General features: G+C 33.1%; 2 protein-coding genes across 2 annotated transcripts in view; one reads left to right on the top strand and one right to left on the bottom strand.

The window, feature by feature from the left end:
* Positions 1 to 15525, bottom strand: part of LOC126881579 (double-stranded RNA-binding protein Staufen homolog 2-like) — a 43646-nt gene extending 28121 nt beyond the window's left edge. The window contains exons 1-4 of the mRNA XM_050645924.1: positions 15232 to 15525; positions 14984 to 15171; positions 4013 to 4270; positions 3604 to 3874 (exon numbers count right to left, since the gene is read on the bottom strand). Coding sequence (XP_050501881.1) covers positions 3604 to 3874; positions 4013 to 4270; positions 14984 to 15171; positions 15232 to 15346 — 832 coding nt within the window. The 5' untranslated portion in view covers positions 15347 to 15525. The remainder of the gene's footprint in view (positions 1 to 3603; positions 3875 to 4012; positions 4271 to 14983; positions 15172 to 15231) is intronic.
* Positions 15526 to 15840: 315 nt separating this feature from the next.
* The window catches only part of LOC126881577 (flap endonuclease GEN), a 43519-nt gene continuing 42821 nt past the window's right edge, over positions 15841 to 16538 (top strand). The window contains exon 1 of the mRNA XM_050645920.1: positions 15841 to 16102. Within this exon, the coding sequence (XP_050501877.1) occupies positions 15945 to 16102 (158 nt within the window). The 5' untranslated portion in view covers positions 15841 to 15944. The remainder of the gene's footprint in view (positions 16103 to 16538) is intronic.

The following is a 16538-nucleotide window of genomic DNA, read 5'->3' as shown; positions in this document are numbered from 1 at the left end:
ACTTTGATATTGCATGAAAAGTTTAGTTAAACAGCCAATATAATATAATTAGTGTGACCAACTAGCCCGAAAAATCCGGGACATGGCCCGAATTACGAAGTCGTGTCCCGGCGTCCCGGATAAGGCTTCCGGGTCATCCGAATTTTCAACATTTTGGTAAAATTCTATTTTGAAATTTTGAATACGTTATTCTTCTAAGAATTCAATCAAATTGAATTGGTGGGACGAAAAAAAGTCGACAATTTCTAGAGTGTAATACTAATACCACATCCAAAATGCATGCATTTTATTTCGTGGCATTATAGCTCTACAACATGATCGTCTCAAAACAAGAACGACGTCGATTAAGGCAAAACATTTTTATAAACGATCATAACTTCAAAGTGGTTAAAGAATTTAAAAATCTAGGAGCAACAATCACAAATAACAACAAAATAGAACGAGAAGTTGAAACACGAATATTGGCATGAACCAGATCTTTCTTTACAATGCAACATCTAATGAAGTCAAAACTTCTTTCACGAGATACAAAAATTGCTGGTGTGGAAACGTAAAATACTTCGAATGGTATATGGCCCTTGCAGATACAGCGTGGCAAACGAATGGAGGCGCAGATACAGTAATGAGTTATTAGTCTCTATTCGGAAAGAAAAATCTAGTCAGAATATATCTCAGATGGGCAGGGTATGTGATACGCAGTAACGACAATCGCCTTATAAACAATGTGCTCTGGGAAAGGCCAGATGGAAGAAGGTCTGTAGCAAGGCCTAAAAAAATGTAGAGATATGCAGTCAAAGAAGATCTGGAGAAAATGGGAGTGAGACAATGAGAATTAGTGGCACAGGATAGAAAAACATGGAAGGTAATAGTAAACGCGGCAAAGACTCGCGAAAAGTTATAACGCCATTGATGATGATGATGTTGATGATTATAGTTCTACGAAAACTAAAACGGTAGACTTTTTGCGTTTCTGTATTTTAATTATCTTCTTCTGAATAAAAATGGCCCTATTTTCATTGAAAAGTCCCGGATTTCAGGTATTGTTTTTCATTCTTGTCCCGGATTCAACTGAATTGGAGTTGGTCACACTAAATATAATGCACAAAAAATTTCAAGACGAAATTATATAGGCTGTTTGACTAAACTTTTCATGCAATATCAAAGTCTTAAGTTCATTTTCGCAAAAGTTATAGCAAATTTTTCATTTTCAAGCTTTTAGTCTTATTTTGCAATTTCCGAAGCAACAAATGATCGAACCAAGATTTAAAAACTGTCATTTAAACCTTGGCTGATCTACTAAAAGATGAATACTCCAAATTAAATTAATAATTACCGTATTTTTACCTGTAGCGATTTAAACGAAAAATTGCTATTTTTGACCCTTATTTTGTTAATAACTAAAATTCTCGTTTGAACTGTGACGGGCATTTTTGTATTTATAATGTATTTGGTATATTATATGTATATGTAGTACCCAAAAAACCCATTTGCAACCTGGCTGGTCAAGTGTCCCGAACGTTTTTGTCTTATTTCCCTGGAGTATAAATATTGTATTCTATTACTTACACACACCCAAACTTATATATGGAATCATCTGATATTTCTTACTATTCCGTGCGAATTTAAAAAAGCGAACACACGAAGTCAAACAATATATATTTTAAAACAATTAAGTAACAAACACATAACAATTAAATATAACAATAAAGTATTTAACATACAAATTGAAAGTAGTTGTTTTACAGTCAATGGCATACAAAATTTCAATGTAAAAAGAATAATGTTTAAATTGTTTTTATTTTTTTTGTATTTTGTGGTAGTCAGTGTTATCACCTCTAGTCCTTATGCAAGCTTCAGTTTGCGTGGGCACGCTCCTAATTAAATTATCAACATTTTGTTGTGGTAGGTTGCTCCATCCTTTAAGAGCAGCTTGTACTAGCCGTGCGGTGTTTTGTGGATTATCCCGCCGAGCTCTAATTTTTCTTTTAAGCATGTCCCACAAATACTCTATAGGATTAAGCTCGGGTGAGCAAACAGGCCACTCCAAACAAGGGATACCTTCTGCTTCAATGATGTCTGTAGTCACTCTAATGGTATGTAGAGGTCCATTATCATGCAATAAAATTAAATTTTCTCCTGTTGCACCTCTCCAGAGCCTTACTACAGGTTATCAACATACCTGTGAGCAGTTAAAGTTGATTGGATGAAAATTAAAGGAGTTTTTTACGGATCACAATTCCTCTCCAGAACATTACACTTCCCCGTGTATATTTGTGAACAGATATGACAGTTTTCGTTCTTGCTTGTCTTCCTCGACCTCTAAGTACACGATTTCGTGGGTCATCTGATTTTACACAAATCCTGACTTTTTTTGAAAATAGCACATTTTGTCAATTCCCAATGTTCCAGTTTTGGTGGTGAAGACACCAATTTAGGCGATCAATCTTGTGCTGCCTGGATAACTCGGGAACCCATAACTGTCTCCTGCTGTATACTTCTTGGTATGAACTCTTCTTCTTATCGTTTCAACTGAAACAGTTACACCTGTAGCTTCCAAAAGCTGCCTTTGGAGCTGCAGGTAAGAAATGGTTGGGTGTCTTCCAGCTGATTGGACAATTAAACGATCGTGGAGAGCCGTTATTACTTTTGGCGACTTTCCCTTTCTTTATTTTTGAGCTTTCCTAGTTCCTGTTACCTAGCATAGGTTTTGGACAGAACACCCTGTATTACGCCTAGCTCTACAGCTACGTCCCTCTGAGAACATTACTTTCTCCACAAGACCAATAATATTTCCTCGTTGTAAGTTCTATAACCCCTTCTTCTAAAAGTGCCTATCTTCTAGAGATGTTGGCGACCACATTGACCCATCTTATTCTATTTACGGCAGCTCGAAATAGATCAGTTGACGTTAGACCAGTCCACTTCCTAAGATTGGCCAGCCAGGATATACGTCTACGTCCAGGGCCTCTCCTGCCCTCAATCTTGCCTTGTAGAATCAACTGCAGCAGTCGGTATTTTTCATTACGCATAATGTGGCCGAAGTAAGCCAATTTTCTGTTCTTTACGGTGTTAATTATTTCTTTGTCTTTTCCTAGCCTCTGGAGAATAGTTATATTAGTTGTGTGGTGTATATATGAGACCCTCAACATACGTCGGTAGCACCACATTTCAAACGCCTCTAACCGTTTTATGGCATCTTCTGTCAGGCTCCAGCTTTCAACTCCGTATAGGAGGACACTAAAGACGTAACATCTAAGAATTCTTATGCGTATATTGATACTTAAAGACAAGTTGATACTTAAAGACAAGTCTATAACCCCACATGAGGCATATTTTCGTTTTTGGACGCAAAAGTTAGTTTATTTATTTTCGTTCAATTTGCAACTCAAGCAAATAACCTATACCGTACCGAGCTGTACTATCCGATTGTCTTATATATTTACTTATTTTTAAAAAAACCTTTATTCTTCGCAACAATAACAAGTTTTTTCAAAAGAAATAAATATTACTTTGAAATACATGGTGATTCCATATAAGTTTGGGTGTGTGTATTTATATCATTGTATTCATATTAAGAGTTAATAATAAATTAAATATAATTACCTTCCTGCAAACAAGCGATATCTAGACTGTCTTTGTTTTTAACCAAGTATTCCAGAGCCTGTACAGCAACTTCATGTCTTCCTCCCTGTATTGAATGTGAAGTTGTAAAGAATGTATAATCAGCAAATTTCAATTTCAGCCTAAATGGACCCTTGGTTGACTCTATCTCTTTCTTTTTTCTTAATTTTTTGTCATTGTAAATAGACGCATTCAGTCTTTGCAAATATGATTTCTTTTTGTCAGTCATAATGATGTTGGAATGGAGTATTTCCTGAAATATAACAATTATAGGCACTAGCAGACAATTTAACAAACATAATTTGTAGGTTAAACAAATTTTTGAGCTACCGTTCATAGTAGAACAAGTTAATGTAATAATTGTAATAATAATATAGATAATAATTATTACCTCTTTATTTTTATCTAGAAGATAATATGTAACTCCAACACCCAATTTAGAGGCTATATTATTTAGAAGAACAGTGGGAGTGAGTTCCTCTATATCCTCAGGGCTATTGTTTTTTATTTCGGGAAAATCATATTCAGTTTTTTCTAAAGCTTTTGTGGCAGCCTCTTGTTTGGCTTTTTTAAGACTTTTTCCTTTTCCTATATATTTTTCTTTGCCTAAGGTTAGTTCTACTGTAAACAACCTATTATGTGGAGGACCCTATGAACATAAAATAGATAGGTATTAACCATAATGATCAGAATAATCAGCTGAGAGATCTATTTAGAAAAATATGCTACCTATCAAGAGACTTAAAAAGCCAGAACTTGGGCAATTGAAGACAACACTGGAACTCTGAGAACAAGCAGAGAAGATATAGCAGAGACATGGAGATCGTATTGCAGAGACTTATATAAAGGTGATCAATGCCAAGAACTTGTTAACCAAATCCTTGACGAGATGGAAAAAGAACCTGATATATGTGAATATGAAGTAAGACTGGTGATCAGTAAGCTAAAATATAATAAAGTACCAGGCCCAGATATGATAACAGCAGAAATGCTCAAAGCCACAGAAGAAACCGGCATAAAATTACTTCATCTACTCTGTAACCAAATATGGCATTCCAAACAATGGCCTGGAGACTGGACAAAATCTACAATAACGACAACACATAAAAAAGGCAGCTTCTATAAATGCGAGAATTATAGAACTATTTCTCTTTCTATCACATTTCAGCATATGCTGCATGTAATGAATGAGTGGCTGAAAACATTCCTTCAAAGAGAAATTCCTCAAAAGCAAACTGGATTGACCAAAGGTAGAGGCATTCGAGAACAACTGTTGAATATAAGACAGATAATCGAAAAATTTGGGGAATTTAATATTCCACTATACTCCGTCTAATATACTTACCGTTGCACGTCATCTGCGTCATAGCCCGTGACGTCATAATATGATACCAACACGAAATATTTAGGCGGTAGGTGTGTTCTTTTTTAGAATCATTTTGCCGAGTACACTGGAATTACAGCCACTAGACATATTTTATTATATACGCGTAGAAATAATATTTGAAGATTTCTATTAATGTTAACTTAAAGAAATACACAATAATATGTTTCATTTAATTTGTATAAATGGATTATAAAGCGTTTTTATAAAGCACACTTGTTCGGATTACACAATAACTTCAATCGAACAAAGGTGACATTTTGGCATAAATTGGTAACATTTATTTAACAGTTGCGGTGATGACACTTCTTATTTGTTTTTATTCTTTGCTGTAAGTATTTGTTTTATTATATTTATTGTTTTTATTATTTTCTTTAACCGGTGATTGATGTATTGGGGGAGATGATTAACGTAATATTATAACTTAATTCTTGTTTACTATTTGTAAAGTTTTTATTTATTTACATTGAATATTAATTTGTTTGTTGTATAATCTACGCTTGCAATAATTGTGTGATCTATTTGATTTAAAATGGATTTAGGATTTTTTTATACTTTGGCAACTATGTCAACTTAGATCTCAGACGTAGATAATGACGTCTAACGGTAAGTATATTAGACGGACTGTATACATAGATTATCGTAAAGCGTTCGACAGTGTCAAGTGGAGAAACTAATGGTGAATACTAAAAGAAGTAGGTGTACCACAACACCTGGTCTGATAATAGTTTACCTGCAGTTGAATGTTACATGAGTGAATTTCAGACCTTAACAATATGTGAACTAAAACAAATAATATTTTCTTTAAAAAACTGCAAAAATTTAGATAATGTACTCAATTCACAATTTTTAAAAAAAACTTTTGAGGCAACTGGCTATGCTGTTCTTAATTTTGTTAATTTTTCATTAAAGAGTGGAAGCTTTCCTAAAAACTTAAAAATTAGCTCCATTACACCTGTCCCAAAAACTCAAATTAAATCAGAAGTACAGTGCAACCTCCATAAGTCGGATTAATCGGAAACCCGACCGATCCGGGTTATCGAAAATCCGGGTTAGCCGGAGAATATGGTAAAAATTAATAAAATAACAGAACTAGGTACCTAATTATTTTGGTGTACCACAAGGCAGTGTACTTGGAGCATTATTATTTATTATTTTCATCAATGGTGTAAATTATGTTGAGGTCTGGAATTTATTAGTCTTTTTGCAGATGACACATTAATTGTATGCAGTGGTGTTGATATTGTTGAGGTTGTTAGAAGGATGCAGTGGTTGTTAAAAAGAATTGAAATATTTTTGGGTGCTAACAAGTTAAAACTTAATGCGAGTAAAACAAAGTCAATGATAGTCTCTAGTCGGTATAAATTAAACAATATAAGTATGTTCTGAAGCTATTTCCTTGTGGCATTTTTATGATTAACTATTTAGATGGGAAATAAGCCACAATAAAATTGAAAAGATAATTTTATTAACGTCGACACGTTGACGACACCCGATTTGGGCGTCGAAACGGTAATAAAATAATTTTTTCAATTTAATTGTGGCTTATTGCCCATCTAAACAGTTAATAATAAGTATGGAAACTTTGAAACTAACAGTTAATAATGAATAATGAATGCATTGAATGGGTAAATGAAATTAAATATCTTAGATTTATACTGGATAACACACTCTCTCTGAAACCTCATTTTCAATATATTTGCAAGAAAATATCTAAAAAATTATTTTTCTTGAATAGAATTAGCAAAGATGTATCATTATTTTCAAGGATCACTGTATTTAGAAGTATAATTCAGCCCCATTTTGACTACTGTTCAAGTGTTTTATATCTAGGTGATAAAGGAGCAATTCAATAATTGCAAATTTTGTTATAACAGAGGTATGAGAACAATTCTTCGATGCAATCGCTACACACCAATTGAGATTATGTATTCTACTTTAGGTTGGTTTTCAGTTCGACAATATATATTTTCAGTTCATATAGTTTAAGTATTTCTTGTAAATTGTTATATATTAAAAGAAAAAAGAAAAAAAAACATAAATAAAAAAAAGAAAAAAAAATACAAAAATATATATAAAAAAAATATAAAAAAAATAATAGAAAAAAATATATAATAAAAAAAATATATAATAAAAAAAATGAATGACGAACTTGGTGTTTAGTCCATAGTAAAAAGCTTTCGAATGAAGTAGAGGGCTAAAGAAGAAAAGAAGAATGTTGCAGTTTTTACTGTGGAACTCTGAGAACATCATTTATAAAAAAATAAATAAAAAAAATATAATATAAAAAATTATTAAAAAAAATACAAAAATAATTATTTATTAGTAGAATTGTTTATTAGAGATTAATATTAGTATTAGTTTTACGATAAGATACGAAAAAATGACTAATAAAATAAAAAATAGTAAAATTGGCGAATGGATTTAGTGTTCGCAGTCATATAAACCCAAATAAACAACAACAGTTCGACAAAGGCTTTACTACCTTACTATGGTTTTAATTTTTAAATAAAAAAATGGAATGTTGCATATTTTAATGAATATGTTACATTGAGGGGTCAATCATATACCACGAGAAATATTGAAGATTTTGACATTCAAAAAACTAATAAACATAGTACAATGACATCCTTGTTTTACAATGTATGAATCAATTTAACCACCTTCCCCACAGTGTTAAGAATGCAGTGACAGCTCCAACTTTTAAAAAATTACTAAAAACATATATTTTACCTGGTTAAAAAATCATTTTTAAAAAGTCTGTATGTGTTGTATATTGCATGTATTATATATTGTATATTACATTTAATTAAGCAAATTTTTATATTTGAATGCTATGCTGGAACAACGTTGTAACCGCCAATACTTTCATATGTGAGTTTTCAATGGAACAACGTTCTAAATGTGCAAAATAATGTACTGCTGCTGACTGTAGGGAATATTATGAGACTTAACTTGCCTATTTTGGTAATTTGAAAATTAGTCAATTTTCAACTTTCGGTGTAACAACGTTGTATGTGTTAAAGTGGGTCATCTTTCGCGTCAAATTTTCTGAATGTGTTTTGTAAATCAACGTTTTCAATCGTGTAATTTGTCATTTCGAGCTAAAATGGATGTTAGTATAACCAATTCAGTAATATCATCATCATCAGTAGCTCGACAACCCTTTTTGGGTCCTGGCTTGTTCTAGGATTTTCCGCCATTCTGTTCTGTTCCTTGCTTTGTTCTTCCAGTGGGTAATCTCAAGTGTTTTCAGATCTTGTTCCACTTGTTCCATATATCTAAGTTTGGGTCTTCCCTTTGACCTTCTCCCTACTGGTGTTTGCTTCATTATGTGTTTTGGTGTTTCGGTCTCCAACATTCGTTCAACATGGCCCATCCAGCGCAGGCGTCCGATCTTTATGGATGTTATGACGTCGGGTTCGTTGTATGATGCGTACAGTTCAAAATTATATCTTCTGCGCCATACGTAATTTTCTTTCACCCCCTTATATATGTGTCTAAGGATTTTTCGTTCAAACGTACCGAATAAGTTCTCATCGCTTTTCGTCAGTGTCCATGTCTCTGATCCATATATAAGGACCGGTTTTATCAGGGTTTTGTATATTTTGCATTTGGTTTTTCTCGTGATGTTGTTAGATCTTAGATGTTTAATGAGTCCATTATATGTTTTATTAGCAATATGTATTCTTCTCTTAACTTCTTCGCTGACATTGTTATCTGCGGTAACTAGTGAACCTAGATATGTAAAATCTTTTACGCTTTCGATGTTATAGTCTCCTATTGTCAGATTCTGTAGGTTTCTTTGGCCTGTCGATTTGCTGGCCTTCATGTACCTGTTTGGTTTTTATTTCATTAATATTTAGGCCACTGTTTTGTGCCGCTCTTTCTATAGCATTAAATGCTTCTATCATTTCTCTTTTGCTTCTAGCTATGATATCAACATCATCTGCAAATGCCAATATTTGTACACTTTTTGTTATTATTGTTCCTCTGGTGTTGACTTTTGACTCTCTAATTATTTTCTCTAATGTGATGTTGAATAGAATACAGGATAGGGCATCTCCCTGTCGTAGGCCCGTTCTAACATGGATTGTATCTGTTAGTGCGTTTTGAATTCGAACCCTGCTTTGTACTTTAAGTGTTTCTTTTACTATATCAATGAGATGAGTTGGAATATTAAACTCTTTCAGGGCGTTGATCAGAAATTCTCGATGGATACTATCATAGGCACTCTCAAAGTCAATGAAGAGATGATGTGCTTCTATATTAAATTCACTAGTCTGTTCCAAGATTTGTCTCAAAACGAAGATCTGATCTATTGTGGACTTCTGCCTGCAGAAACCACATTGATATCCCCCAACTATTTGTTCCGCATATGGTCTCAATCGCTCATACACAATATTTGACAGTATTTTATATACCACAGTCAGTAACGTTATTGCCCGGTAGTTGTTACATTGAAGCTGATCTCCCTTTTATGTAGTGGAATGATTACTCCGGTATTCCAGTCTTGTGGCAGTTGTTTATTATTCCATATGTTCACTATAAGTTTGTGTATCGCATTCAATAGGGAGTCTCTGCCTTCTTTTAATAATTCTGCACTAATGTTGTCCAATCCAGGTGACTTGTTGTTTTTCAGTCTGGTAACTGCTTCTTGCATTTCAGCTACTGAAGGGGGGTTGTTTCTCTGGTATCCGTTTGATCCAGTATAATTTCATAGTATAGTGGATCTCCGTTTTGTTCAAACTTCTCTTTGAAGAATTCAGTCCATCTTTGCAGTATTTCACTCTGTTGAGTTACTATATCTCCTTCTTTGTCTCTGCACATCATTGTTCTTGGTTTAAATTATTTTCTGCTTTTGTTAAGTTTTTGGTAGAATTTTCTGGTTTCTGTTGGTTTATTTAATTCTTCAATTTCTTGGAGTTCTTTTTCTATATGTTCTCCTTTCTTTCTGCGGTGTATTTTCTTCTCTTCCCTGCTTAGCATTCTATATTCCTCTTCTGCCTGTCTTGTTCTATGTCGTTGTTGTAGTCGTTGATATGCATTATTTTTTCTCTCTGTTATGTTACGACACTCTTCATCGAACCACTTCCCTTCAGTTGGTTTGACATTTTTTTGTAGACCCAATGTCTCTTTGGCAGCGTCTTGTATGATGTTTTTATACGCTTCCCATTCTCTGTTTATATCCTCGTGCTTTTGTCTGTTTTCTAGCCTTCCTTTTATATATTCTTTGTATATGGCCCTTTTGCTGTTGTCTGCTTAGTTTTTTATTTCATATTTTTCAATTTTGGATCCCTTTTCTTTTTTAATGTTTGAGATTCTGGCTCTTATTCTACTTTCCACTAGGTAGTGATCTGAGTCTGCATTTGCCCCTCGTCTCCTGCATACGTTTATTACGTCTGAGTGATGTCTAGAGTCAATAATAACATGATCGATCATGTTTACTGTAACCCCATCTGGAGATCTCCACGTTCCCTTATGAATATTTTTTCGCTGGAAGCATGTGCTGGCAATGACCATGTTAAGGGAAGTTGCTAGATTTATTAGTCTGATGCCATTGTCATTGGATACTTCATGGAGGCTGTGCTTACCTATCGTTGGTAGGTATTGTGGCTCTTTTCCTATTTTTGCGTTGAGATCACCATAAATAATTTTGATGTCATTCTTTGGGCATGAATGGTATGCAGCTTCTAGGTCTTTATAGAATTTTTCTTTGACATCGTGTTCTGTTTCCTCTGTAGGGGCATGCACATTTAAAATGCTATAGTTAAAAAAAGTTCCCCTTAGTCTCAATTCAGTGATTACCCAAATTGATAGAGAGGAAAACGTTTCTTAATTTCACGTGTACTTCATTTTTTATTTCTAAAACAACGTTTTAACCGCCTTACTTCCACACAACAACGTTTTAACCAATGAGGATTTAACACGTTGTTTTATTAAAATATAGCATATAAGTTCATAAATGCTTGATTTGTATAACCTAAGGTTATTTTTGTTGATATTAATGTTATGCATCCTATAGTCTATCATATTATGCTCAAGACTCCCACTTAGGACCTATCCTTTTTAATTTATTTATAAATGACATAAATAAAAGCTTCAATTTTGCTCAATTTCTTCTATTTGCTGATGACCTTAAATTATTTCACATAATTACCTCTGATTTGGATCACTACAATTTGCAATCAGATCTTAATGGTCTTGTGGAATGGTGCTCACTTAATGGTATGGACTTAAACGCAAACAAATGCCATGCTATAACTTTTACTCGACTAAGACACTTTGAGAATAATTCTTACTTTATACGGGACACTAGGTTACAATTAGTTGACTCAGTTATAGATCTGGGTGTTATTCTTGATACTAACTTGAATTTCAACCTACACATTAATAGCATGGTTTCTAAGTCAAAGATGCTTGGCTTTGTTAAAAGATGCAGCTATGACTTTACGACTGGTCGTTCTTTAAAATTTCTTTATTGTTCTTTGGTTAGACCACATTTACCTAGATTATGCATCATGTGTTTGGTCACCTCAATATAACTGTCATATTAATAAAATCGAACAAGTTCAGCGTAAATTCTTACGTTATTATGCTTATAAGATGCATCTCACTGGTCAAAGTTATGAGTCTTTACTGCAAATTATTCGACTTGACTCATTACAGAGTCCTCGTCAACATAAAGATCTTTGCTTCTTATATAACTTAATTCAAGGTCATAAATTCTGTATCCCACTTTTAAATAAAATTGGTCTACATGTACCTTCAAGAACCACCTGTTCTGTGACCACCTTCCACGAGGTCATTAACCGCACAAATTATGGTTCAAGTTCCTATCTCTCTAAAACTATTAAATTAGCAAACACATTATCTCCGCGAATTGATTTCTTTGTGAACGACTTTACTGCGTTTTCCACACAATTACATTTATACTTAACTTAATGTTCTAATTTCAAGACTGATTTGTCAACTACTGTTATTATCTTTGTTCTAGGATAAGTTGTATTTGTCAATTTTAAAATGTTCTAGCTCTCAATTGTTAAATGAGAGCAAGTAATTTTATTCTTTATTATTGTTTGTTATGTATTTACCAACTTTGTACCTACTAGATCTTATTTTTCTAATTTGTGTGACATTTTAATTTAATTGTATCATGTACTAATGGACTTCGGTCCGTAAATAAATAATAAATAAATAAATAAATAAATATATTTTTTTTCAAAATAATCAATTATAAAGTGTTTTTTTCAATTTGTCAACAAAATGTGATTTGGCGTTTACAACGTTTTTCCAGCATAGCATTCATTTATTGTTAGTAGGATTTCTACTTGAATAAATAATTTGAATTTAATTTCGCTTAAAACTGAACCAAAGAATATACAGAGAGCACGTAAAGGTTGGAATAAATTCATTTTCTCGAGAATGGACAATTTTGGGAAAAAATCCCGAAACAGGTCGATTTTTATTTTTAAATTACGACTTTTTGGCATATATATCATACTAGTGACGTCACCCATTTCAGCGTGATGACGTAATCAATGATCTTTTTAAATAAGAATAGGGGTCGTGTTATAGCTCATTTAAAAGGTAATTCTATTCTCTATTCTGTAATATAAACATTAACATAATTATTTATACAGGATGTCCAAAAAAAATTTTTTGAATTACATTTATTTGCATAAAAAGAAGAATCTGTGTAATTTATTTAATTCAAAATACATTTTACTGCTATCATAAAACAGGAAAAAATGTTTATTTGAGAAATAAATATTGTTTTTTGCAAATTCAATATTAAAGCAGCCACCCACCTGCCTCTTGACAATTTGAGCATTTAATTTAAGCGAAAAGCAGTGATTTTTTTAAATAAACATTTTTTTCTATTTTCTTAGAACAGTAAAATGTATTTTGAATTAAATAAATTACACATATTCTTCTTTTTATGTCAATAAATTTAATTCAAAAAACAATTTTTTTCGACACCCTGTATAAATAATTATGTTAATGTCTATATTACTGAATAGATAATTGAATTACCTTTCAAATGAGCTGTCACACGACCGCTATTCTCATTTAAAAAAATCATCGATGACGTCATCACGCCGAGATGGGTGACGTCACTAGTATGATATATATGCCAAAAAGTCGTAATTTAAAAATAAAAATTGACCTATTTCGGGATTTTTTTCCAAAATCGTCCATTTTCGAGAAAATGAATTTATTCCAACCTTTACGTGCTCACTGTATACATACTCTCCTAGACGAAGCTTTTATATGAAACAGATGGTTACATTTGGACGGCGTTATGCATAACTCGACCAAGCGCCAAAACATAGTTTTGAGATAAATGGCTTCAAAGTTTTTCGTTTCTTGGTTGCTTAATGGTTGCTTAATGGTAAGTGGATTAATATCGCTTGTTTAATTTTGTTTTTCTTAGTAACCGTTAACGTGACAATAACAGGGATTTTTTCCAAGATAGTTTTAGTTATGTGTCACCAGAATCCGCTGTTATCTCGATATTAAATAAATGGCGCTTGGTCGAGTTATGCATAACGCCGTCCATTTATTCTTCACTTCAAAGCAGGCTTGTTGACGAGTGATGCTGCAGCCACAGTGCAGGAGGTGGTGAGATCGCGTAACCTCTGTAGCCATACACTTCCATGGCACCTACTCAGTGGGAACGCAAAACCCTATGCTAAAACGTTACAGGGCAGTACCCTTCTAGGAGAGTATATATTTGTTGACTGAACTGTACAAACAAACTACTGGATCAATTAAAGTGCTTGACACACTTTCAAACAACTTTCATCCAGAACGGGGTGTCAGACAAGGATGTATACTATCTCCACAATTATTCAATATATATGGGAACATTTATAAGAACAGTACTTGAAGAGTGGGAAAAGGGCCATCTCAATAAATGGTCATAAAATAAACAACTTACGCAACCTTTCGCAGATGACACAGCCCTTCTTGCAAATAGGCAAGCAGAGCTGATTGATCTTATATCAAATATTTGGTCTGCAATTAAACATATTAAAGACAAAGATCGTAATAGTGGATAGACTACAATAATCCACATTATAACCACAATTAACTGGTTTGAGGTTGTGAGCTCATACTTATATCTGGGATCATTGATCACAAACACAGGGTCATTATAGGGCTTTTCATCGATTGTCATTTGTTTCGAGCTTCTGTCATGTGTCACATAATATTAATATATCTACGTCATACGTCTTTAGTCTGTATCATTGGTATATACCAATAACATATGACGTAGATATATTATTATTATGTGACACATGACAAAAGCTCAAAACAAAAGACTGTGAATGAAAAGCCCTATAGGAAGATATTCAACGTAGATGTGATCTAGTAAAAGTTGCCACAGCAAAAATGACCAGAACATGGAAGGACTGTCAAATTTCAAGTGCTTTAAAGATAAGGTTGATCAACTGCTTAAATTCCCAATACTGACCTACGGATGTGAATCTGGACCCTGAGACAATCGGAAAAAAGAAAGATACCACAGAAAATCGGAAAGAAAAGAGCCCACAGAAATGTTCTGTTGGAGACAAATGGTACAAATTCCTTGGACTGACAGTAGGTCAAATAATTCAATTTTAATTAAGTTAGCCAATGACTATCCAGTAAAGTGCATCTCCAACAATTAAAATACTTTGGACATGTTATGAGAGTAAACACAGAAAACATGGAAAGACTCATTATACAGAGAAAGGTGGAAGACCGAACATCACGAGGAAGATCCCTAACAAGATGGATCGATCAAATTATAGGAATATGCAAAAGACCTATGCATCTAGACAGAGATCTCTGGATACGAACAATACACGACATCACGTCGATCACTACACTCCTTCCGAGCGGGCAGGATTGAAGAGAGAGAACTATAGTTTTAACTTCTAACAAAAGAGACAACCATACAATGAACAAAAAGAACAATGCTTTAGTTACCTCTTCATTTTCAAGTTTGAAATAATAGTCAATTTGATTGAAGCCAACTAGTTCATTCAGTCTGGATAATACTGGCTTTTCAGACTCCTGTACTGTTCCTACAGAAGTAAGGTTGAGAAGACCTTCAGTTTTTGTACTCTTCACAACCACAGTGTCCGTCTTTTTGGAATATATACTATTAATATTACCTTAAAATAAAATAGAAGCAAGAATGTTATCCAATATTTAAAATATAGTTTAAATATTACCTTCTATGCAGAGCTCATCTTTAAATACGTTTTTTAAATCTTTAACAGAGTGTGTCTTTGAGGTAACTGTCGTAATAAAAATTATGTGAAGAAAAAAGACCAGCTGATTCTTCATTATACTGAAGTGAATAGAACAGAACCTAATAAACTAGTTAAAATAATAAAAGAAAATTGTTAATACATATTCGATAGGTTATCAGCTCTTTGCTCTTTCTCGTACTCGGTACTTTTCACACGAACTTTATGTTACAGTGAGGCCAACCAATATTTTTTTAAAATATTAGGAGGGGCTGTAGAATTTATCGTAAATGATAGGAATAGAGAATTAAATATAAAATTTTAATAATAAATACCAAAAGTGTGTAATGTATTTTGTTTAATATTTCTTATATTTAAATTAATAATGAATATTTATAAAATATTAGGAAATGGTTGAATGCTCGAATAAATGAATTTTAAAGTCAAAAGGCAGATATCGAGCACTGAATTTAATTGAATCCAGTGCTCGATATCTGCCTGTTGACTTTAAAATTTATAAAATAGTTTTTAAGACATTTTTGTATTTATTAAGTTGGTGTATTTTAAAGTCAACTGTCACTTCTGTCATTTATAGAGATTGTCAATGTCATCCTCCTAAGGAACGAAATTTTTAAATTAGTAAACAAATCACAAATCAAAGACTGCAAGGATATGATTAATTTAACAAAAATAAAATGGGTATTAAACATTTGTGGACAGTTTTAACACCGTATTGTGAACGAAAACCATTGTATGAATTACAAGGAAAAACAGTAGCCGTAGATCTGTCTTGTTGGATATGCGAGGCTCAAAACATCGCCGAATATCAAATACAACCTAGAATGTACCTAAGGTAAAAGAATTCTAAACTTAGGAAAAACGATAACATAAATAAGAAAATAGCTGTCGAGCTTGCTTCAAATACTTTTTGCTTCTTCATCTACTTATTCTTTAACTGCCTCCTTTGGAAGGTTGGCGATCCAAATGGCAATTGTAGCTTTGGAAACTGCTGCAAGAAAGATTTCTGCCTACTGATCTTTTGCTCTGTACTTTACATACATGATATGAAGTATATCTTTCACCTCTCAACAAATCGTCCCCACCATTTCCAACTATCAAATGTGAAAAAAAAAACTATGGGGTTTTTCAGATTCGATACCTTGCCCTCGCATTATACGTGATACATCTTGTGGCGAATTCTCGTTATTGTAGCTTGATTATGAGCGCGGGAAATATGTTGTCTAAACCATCGAATATGAACATTTTTTCATTTGGTTGACTGCAAACTG

The sequence above is a fragment of the Diabrotica virgifera genome, chromosome 3 (assembly GCF_917563875.1).
Source record: "Diabrotica virgifera virgifera chromosome 3, PGI_DIABVI_V3a".
Lineage (NCBI taxonomy): Eukaryota > Metazoa > Arthropoda > Insecta > Coleoptera > Chrysomelidae > Diabrotica > Diabrotica virgifera.
This window is presented reverse-complemented; position numbering and strand designations above follow the sequence as displayed.